Below are 27,319 nucleotides of genomic sequence, written 5' to 3' on the forward strand. Positions count from 1 at the left end.
GCCATAGTACAGCGGTGTCAAACTCAGTTTTTGCATTCTGTTTCCTCCTTACATTGTTTTTTTGGAGGTTCTCTTGTTTTTTGTGTGCTTTTTGGTTTATTTGTTTGTACTTCTTTTAAATTCCTGTGTTGGCTGTTGTTTGCTCTATTAAATTTACCTTTTTGAAGAACTTAGTCTGCATTCTTGGGTGTCTCACCACCCCGCCTCAAACCCTGGCATGTTTTAAGAAGTATCAGCACAATTTAAGTCTCTGGCCCTCTTAATGTAGCTGATATAACTGAGTGTACAACAAATTTACCCGTGTCTGTCTATACTGTTTTACACTCACTTGGGAAATGACTATTAAAATAAAGGCAGCATTGATAAAATAAACTATTAAAATGGTTTTGACAGGTTCAAAGAATAGTCTATCAAATGCCTGAACCTTTTATATAGGTACCAAAAGCATAGCTAAACGACACAAATACCTATGTGCTATAAATACACATACCATACACAAAAGTAGGAAAAAGAATAGAAATATCAGAACAGATTGGATCAAAAATGGCGCCTGTTTCATTTAACTTAATTATTTGCCCTTTCTTTAAAATTATCATGAGATCCAGCAAACAAGTAATTTGATTACCAATGTTATGCTTTACATGGGTTTTGTGGGTTTTTAGGGCTTTTTAATCCTTAACTCAGGGGCTACTCGTGGTTTCCCGTTTCCATTGAAGAGGAGCAGGAGTCAAATAGTTGTCTCCGCCCACCTATAAACATTTGATCCCGCCCACATTTAGCCCCACCCCAATCTCTGGGAGGCAGCCAGGGGCTACTCGACACCGACTGTGTGCTCATTTGAAAACTGAAAAGTGTTTGGTGACACTGCGTTTTCTGCTCCACACCCTCGTCTCTCTGAACTGACGAGGGAGGAGCTAATAAAACTCCTGCTGGGCAGGGAACCACAGGAGTGTCTGAACCCTGAACACAGAGGTCTGTTTGTACCTCTGAAAACCTCCTCTTCTTCCGGAGAGAAGCAAGAGCAGCTAGGATGTCTTCTTCCTCTTGCCCTCACTGGGGTGAGATGAGCGGTTCCTGGCGGCTGCTGCTGCAAAAGAGTGCTTGCCCCACAGGCGAGAGTTCTCCACCTTGTTTGGCTGGACCACCTGCTGATCGCTGTGGTCTAGCCCCACCCTGTCGACCCTTTGCCACTGAGGCGGCTGCTGCAATTCCAGGTTTTGGTGCCTGAGGTGGCTGATGGTTATGTTTACGAGGCAAGCAGAGATTGAAGGCCTCACCTTCCTGCTTTCTGCGGGTACTCGTCTCAGTCATCTTCTCCAAGGCAGGGCGAAAGAGACATTTGGTAGGGTCATATGCTGCATCCAAGACATCAGCTTTCTGGGTGTCACCTAGACCTGACAGGTTTAGCCACAAGGCTTTCTCACCCGAAACCGCCAAACCCATCACACGTCCACAGCCCTGGACTGCTCCTCTAGAGGAGCGCAGGATGAGATCATTCACCACACAGATTTCATCCCATAAAGCTGGGTTAGGCATCCCAGAGTCCAGCTGACGACCCATTTCCTCCAGGATTTCTCCTTGATAAGCTGACAAGAGAGTAACCGCGTTGAGGGAACACACAGATTGGCCAGCATTTTTGTACATCCTCTGAAAAATGGATGCCGTGAGACGATCCGTTTTAGAATGGGAGAGAGATGCTGGATGATGCTGACACAGATCTGCGGTTGGGGTGAAGGTGGTATGCCACTGAAGGCTCCACCGTTGGGGGTTCGGCCAGCCCCAAGTCCCCCATTCCATGCACCTCCAGTTTAGAGCATCCCTTGGTGGGGAGTTTGCTCTTAAATGGGCTAGACCAGTAACGGCTCATTTCTCTCATGCATGCTGGGACAGCCGGCAGGAGCTGCTTGGGTGGAGCGGAGGATAGTGGGAGCCTCTTACCATCATACAGGTCTCGTTCCACCCCTTCTGCCCCTTGTGCTGCAGGCCACTGAATGTTGAGCTTTGCCACCGCTCGTCTGCAAACCTAGTACAGATCGGTGTCCCCCTGTGATGCCTCCCCAGTGCCGCTAGACGGCCTACAGTGTTGAGCTGGGAAGGTGGAATCCTCTTCCTCCTCTTCCATGTCCAAGTCGAGGAGGTCTGAGTTCACATCACCTCCAGCCTCGTCATCACCCGCATTGAGCAGTCCGCTGTCCACCAGCCCCTCGAACAGAGGAGGTAGCGGGGGCTCCTCTTCCATCATATCCGCCCAGCTAGTGGAGGCTCGTGGCTGATGGTTGTCACCTGTATCAACAGGCGTGCCTGAGCCGAGGCTGGGGTCCCGGCTGTTAGCCACTGCCACTCTAAGCCTCCTTTCCCTTATCTTCTCCGGCATGGAGGAGCAGTGAGGGCATGTCTGCGGGTTAGCCAGCGATGCCTGGGTGTGAGCAGCACCCATGCAAGCACATAGGATGAGGGTCCCTGCCTGAAATGGAAGCCCCACATGACGCCGGGCACAGGCGGGATGCAGCCTCTTTAGCCTTCGGTTCCGACCCGTCCGTCGGGGCAGGGGTGGAAGCCATAGCTGACAATCTGACTTGTTGTGACACGTTAGCCTGAAAAGAATTTGCAAGCTAGTTAGCAGGTGTAAGTCTGCAACTAAAGCTATATTACATATGGAGGGCAACTCGTCGTGACACGTTAGCTGCACCAAAGTAGCTCATTAGCAAATAAATGCTAAATAAGCACAGGACAAGCTCGCCTCAACGCGTTAGCTTGAGGCACACTCGCTAATACTACTCCGTCAATGACAACCGAGTAGCAGTAGGAGCAGTTCGCCGTGACGCGTTGACTGTTTCTAGTGAAGTGTGACAAGTGACTTAGAAGCACTTACTCAACTCAAATCCAGACTGCATTGGTACTGTGTTTGGCGACATATCCTGATGGTACGCCTGGGAACAGTTAAGCAGCTACCAAAGATAGCCTGAAAATCGCTGAGGGAGCAAGGTGTAGTTTCTCACGGGAAGAAAGCGAGAATGAGTAGGAGGGGTTGGTTGGCCGTGTATATACTGGGTGGGCGGAGCCTGGGCACGGCGCAACCAGTCTGTCAGGGACAGACGTGATGTCATTGGAGCTTCCGTAGTTGGTCACGCCAGGGCAATTCCCATAGTGAAACACCGAACGAAGTTAGAAAAAGAACTTCATTATTCTGAACAGATAAACTGCATCACAGAGAAGCGTTTAGCGAAAAAATATATGAAAACATATTTGCTTTGAGGGCATGAAAATGCAAGCCCCGTGTTCAAATGCATCAATAAAGCATAACGGTACCCTTCTTCACCCCCCAGATATTCCCAATCAGATCTTGTGACTCCCTGCCGGCTTTTCTGCCACAAAATGCTGCGACTGACAACCATGCAATCAGTCAGAGTGGAGAACACAGGAAAAAAATGAAACTACAGCCTCCAATCATAAAAGCTCTTTTAATAAGCCCATGAAAAAGAGCAAGTCATCCTTTGTAATGATTTCATTAAATGCCCTCCTCACACCTGGAGATAATTCCATTATGATTGTGGCAATAAAATTAGGTTTTCATCAAGACCTGCAGACACAAGCAGGAACAGCTATTATTCCTCTCACATTCAGATATGACGCTGCCTATAATGTTATGATATTAGGCCATTTGGCAGAATTTATGATGCTTTAGTCGATCCATAACGCCGGAGGAAAACTGCCCCACTGACAAAAACTCAGACAAAAATAAAGAAATCTGTTTGGAGTTTAGTGTATTTTAGGAAAGTGAACCCTTTTCAAAGTGGATGGAGGCCAAAAAATAATTCTGTCTTCTCAGCGTCGTCTCCTCTCACCTTTCATTAATATGTTTTGCTTTGCTTTAATACACTCAAAGCATGTGCTAATCACGCGCTGGAGCAGGAACTGCAAACAAATTCAAAAAGGTGTAAAGATCTTCGCTTTCAACGTGTGAATGCATTAGCGAGTCTCTTTTTTTAGCCATATTTTTACATTTAATATGGCTGAGTTGTTGGCAAACAGTTGCTTACGTTAACGTTTATTGTGCACAAACCAAAACCATAAGCAATCACATTAATTACAGTGGAGCAAGAAAGTATTTGGCAACCACTGATTGTGCACGCTGCCCCTTTTAAAAAGATGAGAGACGTCTGTACTTTTTAATCATAGATACACTTAGTCTGTGAGAGACAGAATGTAGAAAAAAACAGGAAATCTCATAGAATAATTTTTGAATAATTTATGGTTCAGAAAATAGGTATTTAGCACCTACAAACAATCATTCTGGCCCTTACAGATCTGTTAGAAGCTCTTCTATCCTACACTCATGGTCCCTACAAAAAGCACTTGTTTGAAATTGTTATCTTTATAAAAGACACATGTCCACACCTTTAAACAGTCAGACTCAACCTCCTCCACAGCCAAGACCAGAGAGCTATCCATGGACACCAGGGATAAGTGTGTACACCTGCACAAGACTGGCATGAGCCAATCTACAATGGGCAGCATCTTGGTGAGAAGAGATCAACTGATGGAGCAATTATTACTAGAACATGGAGTAAGTATATGATTGTTGACAATTTCCCTCAACTCCATGCAAGATCTCAATCCGTGAGGGACAAATGATCAGTGAGGAAATATCCCAGAACTACAAAGGGGGAGCTGGTCAATGACCTGAAGAGAGCTGGGACCACTTTCATCTCTTTAAGTGGGACAACTTGCACAAGCAAAGCTCTCGATTTACCGGTCAATCTATGTTCCAACCCTCACCTATGGTCACAAGCTTTGGGTAGTGACCAAAAGAATGAGTTCGTGGATACAAGCGACTAAAATGAGTGTTCTCCAAAGGGTGGCTGGGCTCTCCCTTCGAGATAGGGTGAGAAAGCTCGGTCACCCGGGAGGGGCTCAGAGCAGACCGGCTGCTCCTCCACATTATGAAGAGCCAGTTGAAGGGACTCAAGCATCTGGACATTTCTATAACTGTTTTTGTTTGCATGACATCATCAATTACATAAAAGTACTAAAAATGTACTGAAATATTAGCTTTACTTCTGATCAGGAAGATCATTTTCTTGTGATGATCTTGAGAATTCACCAGAATTCTATTTCTTTTACATTCATGAATTGTTCCACAGAGGTCAAACATGTGAAAAGTAAGTTTTAAACTATTTAGGACACAAAATTAGTTTATTAAGAATGCATAGACATGCTACATGATGTGTATTGTTATACTGCTATTATACCTTTAAATTTAATAGTTCTAATCAAACTGATCACAAAAGAGTGTAATAAAACAATGTTCAAGTACAAATGTTTTGTCCGTTTCTCTATGAAACGTAGATATACAGAACAAAAATCAGTTCATGACAGAACAACAAAACAGCGCAAGTGTGAGAAGAAATAGTTGTATTCCAGATCTGCAGCACCGCCACAGTCCTGTCAGCTGCCTACACAGAGCACAGGGGTCTCAAACCATAACTTGGATTATTGTTACAAGGCTTCGGCCACAGCTGAGAAAATAAAATGTGACAAAGGAGAAATGTTGAGGATACTGTGTGCTATCCAGAGGAATGGGAGGCTGTGTGTTCTCTGGCATTCGTGTCACAGCCCTTTTAAAAAATGCATCAAAGCAATAGCAGAACTCACGAGACCGGGCTTGGGCACACAAAGTCGTGACCACCATCCAAACCTCAGTGATGAGGATAAAACAGAGCTGCTGCTTACAGCGACGGGATTTAAAATGCACTACTTCCCTCAATAATAAACGCTAACCCTCCCCCACCAAACAGATCCCTGTTATTTCGGCGGGTGTGCCTGCAGAGATGAAAAAAGTGTGTTTGTGTGTTTGCTGTGAGACCGTGCGCTCAGACAAATTGTCAGGAGTGGTGGATGGTATTTTTTTATGCCATTTGTAAACAGATTGTGCTGTTTTTCATGCTTGCATTCACACATGGCCATTAAGTGAAATGCATTCTGCATGGAAAAAAAACTCTCCTCCACCTTCTGCTGAGAGAAATTATCATCAACGACGGTCACAGTCTAACTACGACTTTCCTGCTTGTGCACGGAGTGTTAGAAACTAAAATGAGTCCCAACAGATGTTTGACACATCATACATAGCCAATATGTTCCTAAAAAACTATCTTTTTGTCTTTTATTTCTGCTTAGCTGTATCTGCTGGACACTGCTTAGCAATATCAACAGGAAAAGGTGACCAAGTCAACACTGACATTTTCTTAAATCTGGTATATCAGAAGAAAATGTCAATGATGCCATCACTGTCTTGTATTAGCGTATTAGTGATAAATGATAGTTTGGGTTGCCCAAAAGTAGAGGCAATATAAATTAAATAGGTCAATAAATCTCAATATTTATTGGACTTCAAATACAAACCAAACTCAAAACATTGTGTTTCAGAACAATAGAAAATATAATTACAAAAAAAAAAAAAAAAACAGATTCAAGTTTTTTAAGTGTTTAAAAGAAAAAAATCAAACAGTACCCAGAATAATGGTGCAAAATAGTGGCTGATTGAGGTAAAATCTCCAAGAAAAAACCCCAAAACAAAATAAAAGCACACTATCACACTGTAGTAAAATTATTTATCTAAACTATATATAAAGAATAGTCTCGTCTCTCGTCTCGTCTTCCTCCGCTTATCCGGGTCCGGGTCGCGGGGGCAGCATCCCAACTAGGGAGCTCCAGGCCGTCCTCTCCCCGGCCTTGTCCCCCAGCTCCTCCGGCAGGACCCCAAGGCGTTCCCGGACCAGATTGGAGATGTAACTTCTCCAACGTGTCCTGGGTCGACCCGGGGGCCTTCTGCCGGCAGGACATGCCCGAAACACCTCCCCAGGGAGGCGTCCAGGAGGCATCCTGACCAGATGCCCAAACCACCTCAACTGGCTCCTTTCGATCCGGAGGAGCAGCGGTTCTACTCCGAGTCCCTCCCGAATGTCCGAGCTCCTCACCCTATCTCTAAGGCTGAGCCCGGCCACCCTACGGAGGAAACTCATTTCGGCCGCTTGTATCCGCGATCTCGTTCTTTCGGTCATTACCCAAAGCTCATGACCATAGGTGAGGATTGGGACGTAGATCGACCGGTAAATCGAGAGCCTGGCTTTCTGGCTCAGCTCCCTCTTCCCCACGACAGATCGGCTCAGCGTCCGCATCACTGCAGACGCCGAACCAATCCGCCTGTCGATCTCCCGATCCCTCCTACCCTCACTCGTGAACAAGACCCCGAGATACTTAAACTCCTCCACTTGAGGTAGGACCTCTCCCCCGACCCGGAGGTGGCAAGCCACCCTTTTCCGGTCGAGAACCATGGTCTCAGATTTGGAGGTGCTGATCCTCATCCCAGCCGCTTCACATTCGGCCGCGAACCTACCCAGCAAGAGCTGAAGGTCAGAGCTGGATGAAGCTAGGAGGACCACATCATCCGCAAAAAGCAGAGACGAGATTCTCCTGCCACCAAACTCGACACACTCCACACCACGGCTGCGTCTAGAAATTCTGTCCATAAATGTGATGAACAGAACCGGTGACAAAGGGCAGCCCTGGCGGAGTCCAACCCTCACTGGGAACAGGTCCGACTTACTACCGGCTATGCGGACCAAACTCACGCTCCTCTGGTAAAGGGACTGAATGGCCCTTAACAGAAAGCCACCCACCCCATACTCCTGGAGCGTCCCCCACAGGGTGCCCCTGGGGACACGGTCATAAGCCTTCTCCAAATCCACAAAGCACATGTGGATTGGTTGGGCAAACTCCCATGCCCCCTCCATCACCCTTGCAAGGGTATAGAGCTGGTCCACAGTTCCACGGCCAGGACGAAAACCACATTGCTCCTCCTCTATCTGAGATTCAACTATCGATCGGACCCTCCTCTCCAGTACCTTGGAGTAGACCTTTCCAGGGAGGCTGAGGAGTGTGATCCCCCTATAGTTGGAACACACCCTCAGGTCACCCTTCTTAAAGATGGGGACCACCACCCCGGTCTGCCACTCCCTAGGAACTGCCCCCGATGACCACGCAATGTTGTAGAGACGTGTCAACCATGACAGCCCTACAACATCCATAGCCTTGAGATACCCAGGACGAACCTCATCCGCCCCCGGGGCTCCGCCGCTGTGTAGTTGTTTGACTACCTCAGCAACTTCTGCCCCCGAGATCGGACAGTCCATCCCCAGGCCTCCCAGCTCTGGTTCCTCCTCGGAATGCGCATTGGTGGGATTGAGGAGCTCCTCAAAGTATTCCTTCCACCGTCCGACTATAGCCTCAGTTGACGTCAGCAGCTCCCCATCCCCACTGTAAACAGTGTGAGCGAGTTGCTGCCTTCCTCTCCTGAGGCGCCGGACAGTTTGCCAGAACCTCTTTGGAGCCGATCGATAGTCTTTCTCCATGGCCTCACCAAACTCCTCCCACGCCCGAGATTTTGCCTCGGCAACTGCCACTGCTGCACCCCGCTTGGCTATCCGGTACCTGTCTGCTGCCTCCGGAGACCCACAGACCAGCCACGCCCTGTAGGCCTCCTTCTTCAGCCTGACGGCTCCCCGAACCTCTGGTGTCCACCAGCGGGTACGGGGGTTGCCACCACGACTGGCACCGGCCACCTTACGACCACAGCTAGCAACAGCCGCCTCGACAATCGCAGAGTGGAACAAGGCCCACTCGGACTCAATGTCCCCCACTGCTCTCGGGACGTGGTCAAAGCTCTGCCGGAGGTGGGAGTTGAAGACCGTCTTGACAGGTTCTTCTGCCAGGCGTTCCCAGCAGACCCTCACTATGCGTTTGGGTCTGCCAGGTCTACGCGGCATGTTCCCTTGCCATCTGATCCAACTCACCACCAGGTGGTGATCAGTTGACAGCTCCGCCCCTCTCTTCACTCGGGTGTCCAAAACATACGGTCGCAGGTCAGATGATACGACTACAAAATCTATCATCGACCTGTGACCTAGGCTGCCCTGGTACCAAGTGTACCGGTGGGCATCCTTATGTTCGAACATGGTGTTCGTTATGGCCAAACTGCGGCTTGCACAGAAGTCCAATAACAAAACACCGCTCGAGTTCTGATCAGGTGGGCCGTTCCTCCCAATCACACCCCTCCAGGTCAAGCTGTCATTGCCCACGTGAGCATTGAAGTCCCCCAGCAGGACAATGGAGTCCCCTGATGGAGCACTATCTAGCACTCGTCCCAGGGACTCCAAAAAGGGTGGGTACTCTGAACTGATATTTGGCCCATACGCACAAACAACAGTCAGGACCCGTTCCCCGACCCGAAGGCGCAAGGATGCTACCCTCTTGTCCCCCGGGGTAAACCCCAACACACAGGCAGAGAGTCTCGGGGCTAACAAAAAGCCAACCCCAGCCCTCCGCCTCTCACCCGGAGCAACTCCAGCAAAGTAGAGTGTCCAACCCCTCTCCAGGTCTCGGGTTCCAGAGCCAATGCAATGTGTCGAGGTGAGTCCGACTATATCTAGCCGGTACCGCTCAACCTCTGCCACAAGCTCCGGCTCCTTCCCCGCCAGCGAGGTGACGTTCCATGTCCCAAAAACTAGTTTCCTTGTCCGGGGATTGGACCGCCAAGGCTCCCGCCTTGGTCTGCCACCCGATTCACATTGCACCGGACCCTTCATATTCCTCCTGCGGGTGGTGGGTCCACAGTTGGACGAGCCCATGTATCCGGTTCGGGCTGGGCCCGGCCGGGCCCCATGGGCGAAAGCCCGGCCACCAGGCGCTCGCTCACGGGCCCCAACCCCAGGCCTGGCTCCAGGGTGGGACCCCGGTAACCCTCCGGGCCGGGTACTCCGACTCTTCGTTTTCACCGCCATGAAAGATCCTTCGAACCGTTCTTTGTCTCACCCTTCACCTAAGACCAATTTGTCATGGGAGACCCTACCAGGGGCACTAAGTGCCCCAGGCAACATAGCTCCTAGGATCATTAGGGCACTCAAACTCCTCCACCACGATAAGGTGACGGTTCAAGAATAGTGCAAACATTAAACACCAAACTTCAAGGGATATTCCACTCAGAAGTTAAATTTTGTCTGTTATATTTCCCAGAGTTAGAAAAGTGAGAAAAGAAATTTGTTATTAAAGGTGTGGATCACTCATTTAAGCCACACATTTGCAGTGGTACCTAGTAATAATGAATGCCTTGTAAGTGGTACTCTAGGGAGGGAAAAGGTTAAGATTTGCTTGTTTCAGGAACTAGCAGAACGTCACATCAGAGGAGAGCTTAAAACGGCCGGATGTGGAGTCATTTTCTATCAGAAGCTAATGCAGCAGATAGGTGTAGGAGACTGTTTTCATGATCAGTCTGCATGAAAAAATAACAGTCACTGATTATAATCAGAAATAATATTAATAAAATACATGTTTTTCAGTGTTCCACACCTTTAAATCATCTATTATATAGAAGTTGTCCTGGTGAGATCCCCTGTAGGGGTCACTGGTATTTGTACACAGGTGCAGATGGAGTTTGGATAAGACTCATGTTATCCTTGGATCTCTGCTCTTCTACAAAGACTCAAGAGCTCGTCTGAAATTCATAGAGCTTTGCTGTATGGCCGTGTGTCGAGTCATGAGGTGGATTTCAGAAATATATGTTGCATGAGCTGAAGGTAGTCGGTGTGTATTTAGCCAGAAAGTAGAGACAAATTTACGTGCTGGCAAAAGATTTCAACACTCATTGTGATACATAAAATAAACACATCGGACTAACAATCCAATCTTAAAGATGTTTTTAGTGTTAAATCCTGTTGAAAAAGGCCTGTGCCACCAGAGAACACCACTTCCAAGCTAAGTAAAATAAATGTTTCATAGCAGGCATTTACAGCTGTAATAATGAGGGCTGCATTGCGTTTAAAGGAGTTCTACTCATTAGCAGTTTTACTGAACAACTAGCATGCACGGCTGCAGGAGTGGAATGCAGCCCTCAGTACTCTCCCACCCTATGCTGCATAGCAAAGCAACAACTGGCAGGACAAAAGGTGTCTGAACATTCTGCTGCCTGAAGCTTTCTGTCAGTCGGAGGTAGCATAGACTGACCTAGCCTGATTTACATGAGTTCAGGGATCAGGCTAAATTTCTCCACAACTCCACGATCCAGTACAGTTCATTTCCCCGTTGAATAGGTTTGCAGCAGTGGTCAATGATCAGGGCACCCTGACAGGTCCGTAGCTTTGTAAATTCATACAAAGTAAAAGTTAGTGCATAGGCTAAAGACCAGAAATGCAAGAGCTGAACCTGTGGAAGTGTAAGGAACAAGCCAATCTGGTATCATAATGCAGCCATGAATACGTCAGCCGATCCTTCCACATTACACTTTTATTTCTGGGTTTTAACTAGTCGACATCCAGGGCAGGTTGTGTCACTTGTTACCTGAAAGATCTCACTTACTGCCGCAGTAAAGACTTAATGTTTTCATTTCACCTGTCAACGGTCATGAGGTCACGCCTCATTGGTGCACAATCAGTCGTGACATAGTGTAACCTGTAGCATCTGCTACACATTACACAACTGCAAACGTTAAAAAATCAAACGTCTCCACAAGGAAACTGGTCATTGAAAGCTTGATCATGAGCTGTACTGCTCCGTAGTGTCCCAGAGCAAAGAAGACAGCTCATCTTATGATTATAAACTCTCCTTTTCTTCATTTTTATAACTGGATTTTAATGGTTTCTTAGATGTAATGAATAGAAAACACGTTTATAACCGTTTTCGCCTCTTTGTGGCATTTTTCTGGTAAACTAAGTGCTTTAATGAGATTTACATGGTTTGTCAGTGTTTAAAATATATTTCCATCTTTGCAGAGAAAATGTGCATTTTCTCCTGAAAACATTTACCAGCTATTAGAGACAGTCTTGTGTGCAATGAAATGTTTATATAATGCATTCTTGACTTTTTTCATTTACACAAGTGTTTAAAATTTTAATAACATGATTTCAAGTTTCTTTTCACAAAACTATTTGCGTTCATGTTTTAATTACTCCTTCTAGGCTTTTTATGTTGTTAACCTAGAAACTGATGATGACAAGAGTAAAGAGTCATTTTGCCACACAATCACGGGGGTAGCATTAAAGGCGTAGGACACACGGTACTTGGAAGTTGTACTCGGGGCAAAAAAACACCGGTGCACCATTTCCAAGAACTAGAAGTGAGCAACGTCACATCTGAGCCTGACGACAGGATTTGGAGTCTTATTTCTTGATATTTAGACATCTCACCTCTGACTGGGAAACAGCAGTGGCTTTTCAGTGTGCCACACCTTCAACAATCACAGCCGCAGCTCTGTTAAAATTAAACTCTCCTATTCTTTTAGGCTGCATTGCCACGAGGCACTGATTATGCAGCGTTACAACATTTACTAAGATGTCTGAGTAAGGTGTTCTAAAACTGGTTTTGAGATCGAAATTTATTTATTGAAACAAAAAAATGCAATTAGTGTGTAATCATCCAAGAAGAACCGTTTATCCCATTTCAAGAAACATAAATCCTCTTTTGCATTTTTCTAGCACCTACAGATCTTGATTATTTCCTCTAGGGTTCACTTTACATTGTGTGCTTGAGAAAAATGACACAGAGATGAGAATCCATCATAATCTGTTCTTAATGTTCAAGCCTCAGATACATTTAATCATTTTGAGGATGCTAAAATTCAGAGTGATCTTTAAGTGAGAAAAGATGCAAACATCTTGCTGGAATCAGTCTGAAATCCAGTCCAAACTGTTTAAGATGATTACATGTTTTACATGACCTCCTTGTACCTACAGTATGTATGAATGTGTACACAGAATTTTTTAAGGTTTTCAGTAGGTGTGGAAAATTGACTCTCCATTGAGAATCTTTGGGATGAGCTGGAGAAGGCTTTGTGCAGCAGTCAGACTCTACCATCATCATTGCAAGATCTTGGTGAAACATTAATGCAACACTGGATGGAAATAAATCTTGTGATGTTGCAGAAGCTTATTGAAACAATGCCACCGTGAATGTGTGCTGTGATCAAAGCAAAAGGTGGTCCAACAAAATATTAGTGTGTGTGACCTTTTTGTTGTGGTGGAGCCTTGTTTTAGGGGCCAGACAGTGTATATGAACAATAATTGCACTGAATTGACTTTATATAGCAGAATTTGTACTTTTTGGAGACGCACACAATCACAGTGTATGGGTCAGAAACTTGAGACTCCTCCCTCATCTTCTCAGTATGAAATCTTATCAAATGTCTTACTGAACCATTCTTCCTCCTAGCAAGACCACCAGTAGCAAATACATTTAAATACTGCATTCTCAGTCTTCAATCAGTTCAGGAGAACAAGTGCATTTATACTTTTTTCCTTTCACCTCTCCCATCTTAATGCATCTCATTTTCCTTTAAAAATCTTCTGTTGAGCACTTTTCCTTCCCCATCAACCCTCATCAATGTCCCTACCCTTGCTAGGTGAAAAATTACACCCATTACATTTGACATGTAGTGAACAGAAATAGCATTATTTTTACTGACAAATATCAAGTAAAACAACTTTGGGTGACAGAAACTGCAACATAAGTCACTTCTAACCATTAGACAACTGTGATACAGTAAACACAAGTTAGAAAGTGGAGAAAATTGGTTTAGATTGCAAATAATGCAGACTGTGCAAAGTAAACCATGACATATGGAGACAGATTTCTATCCTCTTCTTATAGAGGCAGAGATCCAGAGTATATGTGGCTGTTATGGAAACACACAGTAAATCTAATTTTTTGCAAGGAGTTAAAACTGTTCAAAATATTTCAAATACTGAAATTTCGACAGGAAGTAGAAGAGTTTAACTATCCTGTAGAGCTTTGTGAAAAGGTTGTTTTGTGTTCCTTTTCTGATTCCGTGGTTTTGGTTCTTCACTATACACAGAATAAATAGAACTTGTTTTTACCTTTTTGCAGATGTAGCGTTATTAAGATCCTATTGTCTGCCCTTAACAGCTGCCCCTTCACACAGTAACAACGTGTAGGAAACGCCAAGGTCGGATGCTGGTTTCAGTATGTTTACATTCCAGAAGAAGAGACAGAAGAAGAGAAGAAGAACGCTTTCCGTTAATTAATCAAAGTACTTTATTTGTGATAAGCTAATCAAAGCATATGTTGATCAATAACAATCAGGTGAATGATCTGTGAAATAAAGATGTCATGAGTTATGTGTTTAATGAATAAACAGGACTGCACCAGACAGACTGATTTACATTAACATGGAAACGCATGACACATTGTTCTCAACCAATCCGAACTTTCGTCTGTCGTAGGGCAGAATCTGGGTTGTTTAATGAAGTTGTCCAATCTGGTTTACTAAGATTTGTAAACAACTAGGGGATATAAAACAAGGCAACGCCATTTTATACTCAGTTCCATTTTAACCTCAGTTCTTTTCAGTTGGAGGTCCTAAGGATTCCATCGTCATCATTAAGAAAGTTGCAGGCTGGCCAGCTGCATTTTCCTACTTTAAGCTGAGAACTGTCAAGCTGGAGATTTCCGTCGTTTGAACAACAAGACGACGTCCCTTCAAAATAAGAGCTAACTCGCTGACGCCTGCCGCTGATACCGGGAGTCGATCCGCAGACGGGCTTTGTCGTGCTGCGACCACTGTTTCACCAGCTCCAGTACATCCGAAGGTCCGAGGACCTGGCATTTCCTTATCTAACACGGGAGGCTCCAGACGGTATGTGGTTACGGCAAAATTGCTGCTCATGTCATCAGCTTCTGAAGCCTCGTGATTCGTAGTCATAACAACCAGATCCGCCTACGTCAGCCTAGAGATTCTGACACACACACACACACCAACACGAAACATTCAAATCCATATGCATTCATCATTGAGATAGTCCTGGTAGATTGTAAGAATTTATAATTATAGAAATTAAAGATTCTTAAACGATCCCAACTCTCTCTTTTCTTGTCTCTCAGTCAATACAGAGTGTTTAAGTAAACTCCCTGATGATAAAAACAACCACTTCTGATTATAATATTTAGATCTAATTACAGTGTATAAATATACAAACTACAGATCACTACACAGACATGTTTCAGGTTCCACTATAGCCTTCAACAGTGTATGCCCTCAAATTTAGAAAATATAATCTGGGTAAATCTAAAATGCAGTTTTCAAATAATGATTTAATTTATTAAGGGGCAAAAAGCTATGTAGTGTTCACATATAAATCCGAAGGACTTTCCAGGAATGCGGAAAACCCCGAGCCCGTGGGCGGCATTTAACATGCACGAGAAAGTCCGCTGTGTCTTCCATAATTAGATAAACAATGGCGGGCATGAGCTCTGTTGCTTTTGGAGACTCTGAACCACATTGTTTGATTAACTTGCTGCGTGTGTCCTCCTCATAATAAAGTACTGCTGCGAAGAAAAATCTGAGATCATCTAAATTCCTGCAGGACTTACTAGGTATAGGTTAAGGTCAGAGGTCATGAGTCAACACTTTAACTCAGAATATTTGTTCTGTCACATGTGGTGTTAAGACTGTTTCAGAAAAACAGCAGCATCAGTCAACATGGTGGTGGTAGTGGGATGGTTTGGGGCGGCTTGGCTGCTTCAGGTCTAGGACAACAAGCTGTAACTGATAGAACCAAGAAATCTGCTCTAAAGCATAAAATCCTGATGAAAGATATCTGAACTTTGACCTTCAACAGGCTATTCATGTCATGAGCCGGGGTGAGTACTCGCCTCATGTTCTCACTATCTCTGAGTGCTTGGTTTCAGGAGAGGGAGCAGCAGCTGTTCCTAATCAGCTGATCAGCGGGCCGGCTTATAAGGAGGAAGGTGGACATGACTCGACACCGGATGATTACTACTGACTGGTAGTCTCTAGCCTTCGCTTGTCTCAAGTTCTAGTTCTCTCGTGTGTTTTCTCTCATGACTTGGATTAATTGTATTTTGGATTTACCCACCTTAGGTCTGGATTCTCATCAGGATTCTCTTCAACACTGTTTTGGATTTTTATCCGGTTCGCCTCCTGGTTCACCCTCCTCCAAAGTGCCGACCCGATCTCCTCCACATCTCGCTCCCTCTCCAGAACCACACCGGTCCGGATCCAATTCCACCATTCACCTCTACCGCCCTCCATTCATTCCCTAGACTCTACCCCGGCTCACCCCTCCCACACACTTCTCTTCTTCCCAAGCCACGCACGCTGCTTCCCTTTTCCTCACCCGCTGAATTTCCAGTGCGCCCTTAGTTCATCGTTTGAAATAAAAATGATTATTTTTTCATACAACCCGACTCTGTCTCCTGGATCTGCATGTCCTGGGTTAGACTCTTGCCTCAGAACATGACAGTTCATGCTGCTTAATCCTCCAATGTGGCTGATTTTAAACAACTTTGCAAAGAGTAGTTCAATTGTGTTTTCAGCATAGGTCCAAGGTTTGGATAGGTTCTTTCTTTCATTATTAGAAAACTGCATTGTACTATAATCAGACCATCTCCGATAATGACATTTCTTTGCAGATCTGAAAAAATAAAATGCAAAAATAATAAATAAATAAAACCTGATCACATCAGTCTCCATCATCAAATATCACTCTGGTGTTGGGCTTTCTACATGATTTATGTACAACTGATGCTTTAAGGGAAGAACAGTAATTGAGCAATTTGTCCAGCGTAGCATTCTGGTATTAATTACATTTGGTTCATTAGGTTGCAAAGTGCAGGTAAGAAACATGAAAGGTCTGCAGGTGCAGCACCAGTGACTAATCAGTCGCCATTATCCTGATGGTGACAAAGGTCTCAACCCGAGGGACATGCTGGATGCTGCGATTACTTCTCGTTAGATGCAGCAAGAACCCAATAAATAAATAAACAGTATCATGTTTTCATTACTGAGGGGTGATTTGAAGTTTTTAAGCAACAACTATCCAAAAAAAGGTGAGTCATCATTTAGAAAATGACTAAAATTGCTAAACACAATGGCCAAATTTCAGCTCCTGCAGTTTTGGTGTTGAATAACAAAACAGTTTGGGACACCGAGTACTCAGCGAGGCTGTATGGAAACAAACAGTGTCCTGAACAGATGTGATTATGAGGATTAGGACTTACTACGTCTCTGCTCTCGCCCCTGACCCTCTCTTTTATTCAGTAGGAGGGAAGAGACCGGCAACAGGTCCCGCAGTACTGTACGACTTGTACGTCAGCGAGCAAACGGCTCTTTCAGTAAATCCATACACATTATCTCACATGGAGGCAGACAGCAGACATTAGCTGCTGCTGTTCTTTAGGACGATTCATTTTCAGGAGTATAAAAAAGATGATTAGGACCATGATTCAGCATGCGAAGAAACATCCAGGGGTAGGTTGGATTACATTGATAATGACAAACCTTATATGAACATTTTAAACATTCTGACCCTCATTTTTTACTTTTTCATGCACATATTAAACTAAATATCTCTTAATACTTGGAGGGTTCATCATCCATGACTGTTTCTTAGAAAGGATACATTACAAATATGCAGCATGAGCTGTATGGATGAAAATTTGCTTTCAAATAAGTGACTCAGCAAAATGTTTGAGATGGAAAAGTGCATCTACAGCACAAACATGGAACTTTATAACCAGTTTCTGAAGAAAAATATGAAACAAAAACTGGAGCTCTTCTTCAATGCTCGCTAACATTTTGCAACAAACACTTTGGATTTCAAAATGGAAATTGCTATATAAAATAGCAACCCCAGCATATCAACTGGTTTTAATCATCAAGTAAAAGGTGAGCAAATCATCTGAAAGCTCTAAAGACTCAGAAAGATAATAAATGGAACTTTGAGTTTAAAAAATAATAATAATTGAAGCAAACGTGCTTTGTTTGCACACACTGTAATTTAATTTTCTTCTCTATCATATCATGAAAGGGAAGAAAGACACCCGAGCTTTCCGTGCTTGTTTTCTTTTCCTCCTCACCCCCTCTGTTGCCTCAGAGCTATACTGAGGGTGACCCAAATTCATGGGCTGACAGGGTTGGCTTGGCAGTGCACCAGAAAAGTAATAAGGGCAGCACCAGAATCGAACCCCAGCGAGTATAAAACACTTCCTGTATCGGTCAGGCTGAACAGTGGGAGGTGAAACACTCACAGGTTTAGAACAGCATAAAGAAATCAGCGCTACAGCACAGGCTTCTCTTAATTTGTTGTGTGTGTGTGTGTGTGTGTGTGTGTGTGTGTGTGTGTGTGTGTGAGCATGTGTGTGTGTGTGTGTGTGTGTGTGTGTGTCAGATCAAAGCTGACCTGCTTTTGCGCATCAGTGTTTGTTGCTGCCTGTGTGAGTGTTCAGTGTGTGTACTCAATGAACCAATTTCCAAGGTTAAAAAGTTCAGTACACAATACATATGATCAAGAGGCCCTTAAAGTAACACAGAGCAGTTTCCTGCTCCTCCGCCCTAATGGTTGAAAGTACAATGGTTATAAACACAAATATGATGCACATTTACAGATTTCTGCTTTTTATCTTATAAAAAAAAATCAAGTCTTTACTAAAAAAAAAGGGAGTGTTTGCATGGAGTGGTGTTGTCCTGGGGGACTCTTGAGTGCTGAGGGAAAGATGATTTATTAGCAGCAACTTTAATGTCGTGAATCTCAAACTTTTATCACCAGACACTTTTCTGATCAACAACGAGGCGAGTGGTAACGCATTTAGCAAGGGACAGATGTCTAGATACAGCTGAGTAGAGACATCCTTCAGTTCAACCTGATCAAACTGTCAGCTCTCTGTAGCTTGACTAGATCTGTGTGGGCTGAGAACAGCTGTTCACCAGCGGTGTGACTCTGTCTGATACACAGCATCACACAGCAAAGCAGACGGAGAGTATGAAGCTGTGCGATGTCGACAAATAGATGCTGTTTGGTTTCAGCACTTCTCCCACCTAAGCTGGAGCGTTTAAGATGACACATCACACTGTCCCCATGCCCCCTCAGCTTGCTTTTTAGTTTCACCACACACACACACACACACACACACACACACACACACACACACACACACACACACACACACACACACACACACACACACACACACACACACACACACACACACACACACACACACACGGGTGTATTGTGCCACTGTGCCCTTGCCCGCTCAAACCACGCTGACAGTGGGCAGCCTCACACATGGCCCGAGTCTCATGCATATACAACAGGACAGGGAGAGCAGAAGAAAGAATAACAATTACCTGTGTGTGTGTGCGTGTGTGTGTGTGTGTGCGTGTGTGTGTGTGTGTGTGTGTGTGTGTGTGTTTGTCTCACACATTCATTTTCATGTTACATACCACAGTAAACTTGATGGATTTTTTAAACCATCATAGCTCTAATCTGGGACTGATTCATTGCTCCTCTCCTGATTTCAGTTAATCCCTCAGTTTTTCTTCATGACTCTGGGAATCTCCGGGGCTTCGCTTTACCTGATCCGACTGGCAAGAGGACCCCATGTCAGGTGAGTTTTTGCCAACTTTATTCAAGTTTGCATCTTGCTTTTTACTGATGTGTTTGTTAAATAATCATTTTGTGCTTCTCTTGGTGCTATCCTGGTCCCAGACCTTAGTGTGGATGAAGATCATTAGTTCTAGTGGGTTGAATTTGGTTATCTTTTAGAAAATGGGTTCACCCCCTTTCAAAACCCAAATGAAGTTTACAGTAGATCTAAATTCAGCAATCAATGTAGATTTCATGAGATGTCATATCTCGTCAGTCGCCATTCCCAAACTTGATCAGTTTCTCAAATGGGTACTGTTCCTTTAAGTCAAATATAATTTAAATCAGGAGAAAGTTTGTCAGTAAAATAATGTACATGGGATAATCTAGGCTGCATCTAAGATGCGACAGTCAAATAAAGACAAATGTTTCAAATGATATCATAACTCCGGAAGTAAGCGAACCAGCTTCCGCCTTGGGTCGCAGGCTAAAAAGTCAGAAAGCATCAAAACAGTGGTTTGTGGCATAACGCCTTCTCTGGGATTAAAGGGAAACTTTGCAGTTTTGGCTTGCTTTTAGCACCCCATAGTGTAATTTTAATTCACTATTGTAAAAAACTAAACTGAGGATTTAAGCTGAGAGGATTTTCACTCACCCTGTAAAGTGTCATTTTAGCACATTGGCTCAAAAAATAGTGTGCCTTTAATCTGGCATTAATCCTCTTCCGTACTGAAAGAACCTCAAATCCAACACAACTGTCAGATGTTTGCTGCCTGCCTGATCAAAACACCATCACATATCGAGGTGCGCTTTGCATTCTGGGACGTGATGGAGTAGAACGATTCCAGTAACGAACCAAGGGCTCACGTGGACGAATGATGATAAGGTTGATACACTAATATTCCACTAGGAGTAAATCTTCCAAGTTGAAGATTAGATCAGGCTCAGAACCCAATACTGTCTTCCTATATTTAATTTTCATAAGCCCCACCTCTAAATACAGCTGACCAATGAGCAAAACCCAACTCATTCACAGCTATCGGGTGTCAACCCATCCCAAATGGTCATTTTGTGATTCTTAACGCCCAAACTGGGAAGCAGCCGGTAGAAAATGTAGCTGACAAAGGAGCTCTTGGGCTCCAACATTCAACACTAAACAATCAGCAGAGAGAAGCCTGACCAGCAGTTTTCTAATAAAAGTAAGTGAAGTGTGCAGAGCAGCAGCTGGATAAGTCAGGGAGGCTTTTTGAGCACTTTGACCACCATTACAGATGGTATAGTGGGAGGGACAAAAAGAACCATTCAACCTTTAATTATAGATGGTGCATCTGGTCAGGATGCCTTTATGGACAGGATTTCTAGGCACAGCCAAGGTGTTGAGGGCATCCGTTTTGGTGGCCTGAGGATAAAGTCTCTGCTTTTTGCAGATGATGTGGTCCTGTTGGCTTCATCAGAACGTGATCTTCAGCTTTCGCTGGAGCAGTTCGTAGCCGAGTTTGAAGCAGCTGGGATGAGAATCAGCTCCTCTAAATCTGAGACCATGGTCTTGATTCGGAAAAGAGTAGAATGTCTTCTCCAGGTCAGGGATGAGGTCCTGCCCCAAGTGGAGGAGTTTAAGTATCTCGGGGTCTTGTTCACGAGTGAGGGAAAACTGGAGCGTGAGATTGATAGGCGGATTGGTGCTGCTCTGCAGTGATGCGGGCGTTGTACCAGTCTGTCGTGGTGAAGAGAGAGGTGAGTCAGAAGGCGAAGATCTCGATTTACCGGTGGATCTACGTTCCTACCCTCACCTATGGTCATGAGCTTTGGGTAGTGACCGAAAGAACGAGATCGCAGATACAAGCGACCGAAATGAGATTTCTCCAAAGAGTGGCTGGGCTCTCCCTTAGAGATAGGGTGAGAAGCTCGGCCATTCGGGAGGGCCTCGGAGTAGACCCGCTGCTCCTCCACATCGAGAGGAGCCAGTTGAGGTGGCTCGGGCATCTGGTCAGGATACCTCCTGGATGCCTCCCTGGTGAGGTTTTCCGGGCACGTCCAACCGGGAGGAGACCTAAAGGTAGACCCAGGACACGTTGGAGGTACTATGTCTCTAACCTGGCCAGGGAACGCCTTGGGATTCCCCCGGAGGAGCTGGCCCAAGTGGCTGGGGAGAGGTAGTCTGGGCCTCTCGCCTTAGGCTACTGCCTCCACGACCCGACTCCGGATAAGCGGATGAAAATGGATGGATGGATGGATAGATGGGTAATGTTTTTGGATTGTGTTTGCTAACAGCAACATTTTACATGAGGAAAGGGAAAATTGAGCTTGTTGGTATCAGAAACCCATTGATGCATGTACATTTTAGTCATCCATGAAAGAAAACCTGAAAGTCTCTTCAGCTAAACAAAGACCCAAATCTGAGCTGGTAATCCACACTGAGCTTCTTTAAGTGAAGATTACTTTTGTCTCCCCCATCTGGCAGTAGGAGGAACTACACCCCAAAACCATGTCTCGAGTTAATAAAATAAATCTTTTTTTGGTCTGCTTGTAAAATATTGATAGAAAAAACACTTCATACTGAGTCAAAACGGTATATTATGAGACTAACAAAATGAAAATGATTGCATTTGCAACCAATCTACTCTCATGATAAGTGTCTGACAGTATTGGGTGAATAATAAATCAGCCCTAAAGGATGAAACATGCTTGGAAAGGGACATATTTTAAAACTACATCATCCAGACTGAACCCAGTGACCTCTCACATACTGTAAATGTAGATGGATTACATCCCATTTTGGGCTGTTTTTCCCTCTGAGGGTCAGCTATGAAGCCTGACCTCATCACCAGCTGCTGATGAGTGCAGCGGTCAGTGGATGCTTCCCTCTCAGGCTGTCGAGTGTTTGTTGTAATGGACACAGAGGAAGAGAACAGACACGCTCCTTCTGCCATCCCCATCTTTTTGTTTGTGCTTTGGCGACGTAATGTGCTGCTGGAGGGGGAAGTGGAGGGATGGGCAGTCGCAGCGGAGTGCTCAGAAATCCAGACTTTGCTTAATGAACAGCAGAGAACTGCCAATTCACTGGGCTGAGTTCATTTCATAATCACTGTTTTTCCTTCCAACTTCTGGTTCCATTCCTCGTGTGCATGCATGCGTGTGTGTGTGTGTGTGTGTGTGTGTGTGTGTGTGTGTGTTTATGTCTGTCCTTCTGCTCCTCTATCCTTTATTTCACCCTTTTTTGTTACTTATTCTGTTATACTTGTAATCTTGTCCTCTTTCTATCTGCACCAAATCTTTTATTTTTGCCTTGCACCTTCTTTTAACATTTTTATTTTGCTCTTTTTCTCATCCTCCAACATGCTGTGAATCCTTTTCACACTTGCAGCCTCTGGGACAAAAAGAACAACCCTGAGCCGTGGAACAAGCTTGATCCAACCTATCAGTACAAGGTCCCTTCACACACACGCACATAACAAACACACACACAGTTTGACTGTGTTCCAACTCGCACACATCCATGTTTGCCAGAAAACTAATCTAGACAAGAATGGCGTCATTTCAGTGGAAATCTCACAATCCTCTTTAGATTAAAAACTTACCAAGATAGAGTTAAACAAATTAACGATATGGCTTCAGTTGATTACGGCCACGTCCTCTCGTCTGTTCAAACAAAAGAGAATCAAGTATTTCTCAAAAGCATGAAAAGACAGATACAACCCTGAGCTTGTTGAGTTCTGATGAAACCAAAACCCTGATAAAGAAACAAAAACAAAACCTGCACAAGCAGAAAACATGACGAGAGCCCGAGCCGTCTGGATAATGTATTTTTCAGAGGAATGACCATTTTCTGAGGGTTTTATTAGGACTTGGGTTCCTGCCAGTAGAGCTGGAGCTTCTACAGACAAAAGGTCAGGACAAGACATGTTTAATTCTCGATAGCAAGCCAAAGGTCTCGCATCAAAATTCCACCAGCGTCTAAACAATAATCATAATGAGGGAAGGGGTGTAGGAGAGAGTGAAATGGATGATGGCAGATCAATCAAGAAATCACTGAGAGAAAATAATCTTTGACAAAAAACATGTTTATACGTTTTAGTTTTTACTTATGCAGTCACATAGAGTATAGTATCCATGGCACGTCCAGCAGAAAGATAAAACAACCATAGTAGACATGTTTAGATGAGTGTGTTGCAGGAAAAAAAAAACATTTTTAACACCTCTTCAATTTTTTAACATGCCCTCCTTCAGACAGCACCAGTAAACTTAATTCAAGCTAAACAGATTTAAATGTATTCCACCTTTCCTCCACAGTTTCTGGCCGTCAACACGGACTACAAGAGCCTGAAGAAAGAGGGACCTGACTTCTAAAGGTCCTCCAGGCAACTCCAGGGGCACCACGTTTAGCAGGACCTCCACTACTCCAGTTGTCGCCTCACTGATCTGATGTTTTCTGGATTTTTCCTCTGCCTCACCCTGAGCTTTGCAAAAGCAACCCGAAAACAAAGAGAAAAACTAAAAGATCACACAGGATGGAAATAATCGGATATACTGAAAAGAAATTTTCAAGCACCAAGTGTTCAAAAAATCGTTTAGAGCTCCAAAAGCTTGACTGTAGAAGAAATAATGGCATTTTTTACATCTACGTGTACGTTGGATGTTAGTAGAGGCCAATGTCAATAAATCTGAAACCATTGTGAAGATGTTGAGTGTAAAATGGAGCGGGCATGTGAGACAGACATTTAATTTATTGTTTGAGGAAACCAAACAGAAAGGGTCGAGTGGAATTAGCATGGTTTTCTATGTGCATACTGACTTTTGAAACTTTTCTCACAGCACATAATTAAATGATACAGACTTTCCTAAATGAGTTTAAAGGCTCCAGATCATGCTATTGTAAACATCTGAGAGCAAAGGTAGGCAGAGTATAATAAAATAGTACCATTGGCGCTACTGAGATGTCATATACTATCTTAAAGTCACGTTGGCAGTTTTGCTTGCTTTTAGCACCCCCAAAGTCCATTAGTATTCTCTGTGGTTAGATCGAAAATAAAACGTGTCTGGTCGCTGTGCATTCGTCTTTCAAACACTCTAATCTAACTGCTGAAATGTTTCCTCAGCCTTCATTAGTTTCTACAGGAGTGGTTCATCACTAAATGAAACAAATCAGCTGTGTTCATCATGTAAAACATGCAGGAAATGTGCTGAAGGCAGACTGCAGTGCCAGGTATGTCAGCAGATTTTTCAACAGGTGGCAGACCACCACTCTGAAGTTGCAAGTGCGGTACTCTGGCCACAGATGGTGGTAGGGGTCTGAGTGGCATTTTATTAACTCTGTAAAGGATCGCTTTAGCACATACTGACTCAAGAAAATGATTTAAATTCATGAAAAAGTTCCACGCTATCTCTTTAAATATGAACCATTTTCGTCAGCCTGAATGTATACCCCAAAATAAAATGGCTCGTGTCAGTGAAGCTCTGCCCATGCCCGCTCTGACGAAAACACACCTACAACAGCATCTCAGGGATAGCATCTGTTGTACTGACTTTGGTAGTCCAGCGGTTTATGTGGATTTTCTATAATATGGCACCTTTAATGCAAGTTATTGAGTTTTGTTTGTTGTCAAATCTTGAAAAATTTGTTCGATCGCATCCAATTTGGCAAAACCTTAAGAGATCACTTGCTTAGATTTTTGTTATGAACGACTCCCAATGGGCCGCGTGGTGCTGCAGTTGGAAACATTGTTGACCCGCAACAAGAAGTTTGCAGGTGCAAATCCTGGCTTCAGTATTAGAGTTTGCATGTTCTCCCCTTGCATAAGTTTACTCTAAGTGCTCTGGTTTTCTCCCACAGTCCAAAAACACACATGGCCCTAGGTGTGAGTCAAAGTGTGCTGGGTGTTCTCCGCCTCCCTCTCTACGACTGTAGTTAGTCACCAGCTCCCTCAACGTTACTGAGGAATAAGCAATTCGAATAATGAATGAATGACAAAAACCATCCTCTTCTAGTACTTTCAAAACTTATTTCAAAACTCCGATACAGAGTTTGTTTTTTTCTCAACATGTCCATTATGGAAAATGTAAAGTAGTAAGTACTGTTGAAACTGTGGGAGGTAAATAACTTGTGTCAACTGTCAGATTATTCAAGAACACAAGTGCTTGGATAACCAGCTGTGCTGTCCCAACCGAAGTCTGCAGACGTGATATAAATCTGTTACCTTAACGTGACACTGAGACGAGTTAATCTCTTCAGCAGAGACGGCTTTAATAGAAGCAGCCACAGCTACTTTACCAGAGTCGTCTTCACGGTCATAGAAACTGTATTTGTGAGCGAACCGCAGTAACCTGTGAACTGATGCTGAGGTGTTGTCACGAATGTAAACAAGGATGGAAACAGAGGATCAACCTTGATGACAAAGACACAAATTAAATATTCCAGATTTCTGTTTTTCCAATCAAATCAGGGTTTTGTGATGCATTTAATGTTACAGGATTTACAGGATAAAGCCAAGAAATGTTACAGTTGCATAGTCTATGATATAACACCATCAATAAACTTATTTTCATAGAGACATACCTTAAGTGGCATAACACACTGAGTACCTAACAATCCCAAATATAATGAGAAGAGTAACCCTGGAACAAAATGTAAGTAAATGTGTTTTTGGTTCATTCTGTTCTTGTTACAACAATGAAATCAAATCCTGATCAGTCAGGATTGCGCATCCATGGAAAGAGCAACGCAGCTAAACGTGTGGGTAGAATTTTAAAACCTTTAATAATCCCCTGTTGGTTTCCAATATTTTTTAAGATTCAAGAGCTGCCAGGTGTGTGTCAGTCACAGGTGCATGACTGTCACCAGAGTGATGGCTCTTGGAGAGCTTAGGTGTGCTGTATGTGCCAGAGTGCCCAACTGCATCACTCTGGCTGACCTTCAACAACGCTTGGTTGAGGAATGGGATGTCATACCAAAGAGAAGGAGAAGCTAAACTGCTGTGGCTGCTTATGTGTCTTCAACATTCCGCTGAGGACCCTGACTGAGTAAAATATATATGACCATTAAGAACAAATATCTGTTGTTATTCCCTTTCTACTGCAGGAAAAGGCAAACAATTAAGCTGCCAAGCACCATAAAAAAAGCTTTAGTGAATCTTCAGTACACACTTGGTTTTTTTAAAGCAAACACAGTCATGGATCACTCACCCTTTCTCTCGGGTATCTTCCCTGAAATGCTTCTGCCGAACCGGAAATCCACATTACCAGAGGAAACAAAAGCGTGCTGAACACCAGCCACCATTTTCTAAGTGCAAACGTCTTTTCTTGTCCATGAATTCAATAGAGCTCCGGGAGTTGACGTCACTTCTCCCGGCATGCAACAGTTAAAATCGAAACGGCACCATATTGGCATGCAGAAGCCGGCAGCTGGACTATTTGTTATTGTCAGAAAACTCAATCAAACGGGAAATATGGTAGATTCCTGTTGTGCCCCAGGATGCAGAACAGACGCGGACGACATAAGGAATGAGCCATCTACAGGATTCCCCAAGATCCGGAGCGCCGCAAACGTTGGATCATTGTAATAAAACGCACTAGTGACCGGGCTAAAATGAAACTGTGGGATCCCGAGAGTAAAGGTTTTTGCTTATGCAGCGACCACTTCATATCAGGTACTTAAACCAACGTTTCCTCAACTGTGTATGGTATTTATTTTAAATGCTTTTATTGTGATTCTTAGTGGGCTTCCTAAACTTATTTTGGCGTGGCTTTTTCTGTCTTATTACTCATAGAAACAAGTAAACATCACGTAAAACGTTGCCTCGTGAGTTCTGCGTGCTGCCGTTGCCGTGTTTTATGATCACAGCAATTAACCGGCTAAGCTGTATTAAATTTTT

General features: G+C 44.1%; 1 protein-coding gene across 1 annotated transcript; it reads left to right on the plus strand.

Moving 5' to 3' along the window:
- Window positions 1-17,152: 17,152 nt before the first annotated feature.
- LOC107385343 (cytochrome c oxidase subunit NDUFA4) lies at window positions 17,153-24,358 on the plus strand. The gene is made up of 4 exons (XM_015959166.3): window positions 17,153-17,335; window positions 19,388-19,473; window positions 22,816-22,879; window positions 23,742-24,358. Exons 1-4 carry the CDS (start codon window positions 17,294-17,296, stop codon window positions 23,796-23,798), a joined length of 249 nt encoding a protein of 82 aa, XP_015814652.1. The 5' UTR covers window positions 17,153-17,293; the 3' UTR covers window positions 23,799-24,358.
- The last annotated feature ends 2,961 nt before the right edge of the window (window positions 24,359-27,319 follow it).

The sequence above is a fragment of the Nothobranchius furzeri genome, chromosome 3 (assembly GCF_043380555.1).
Source record: "Nothobranchius furzeri strain GRZ-AD chromosome 3, NfurGRZ-RIMD1, whole genome shotgun sequence".
NCBI lineage: Eukaryota > Metazoa > Chordata > Actinopteri > Cyprinodontiformes > Nothobranchiidae > Nothobranchius > Nothobranchius furzeri.

Coding starts and splice junctions, on each gene's coding strand:
- LOC107385343 (XM_015959166.3), top strand. CDS start 17,294: ATGATTAGGACCATGATTCAGCATGCGAAGAAACATCCAGGG. Junction 19,474..22,815: donor GCAAGAGGACCCCATGTCAG/GTGAGTTTTTGC, acceptor TCACACTTGCAG/CCTCTGGGACAAAAAGAACA. Junction 22,880..23,741: donor ATCCAACCTATCAGTACAAG/GTCCCTTCACAC, acceptor TTTCCTCCACAG/TTTCTGGCCGTCAACACGGA.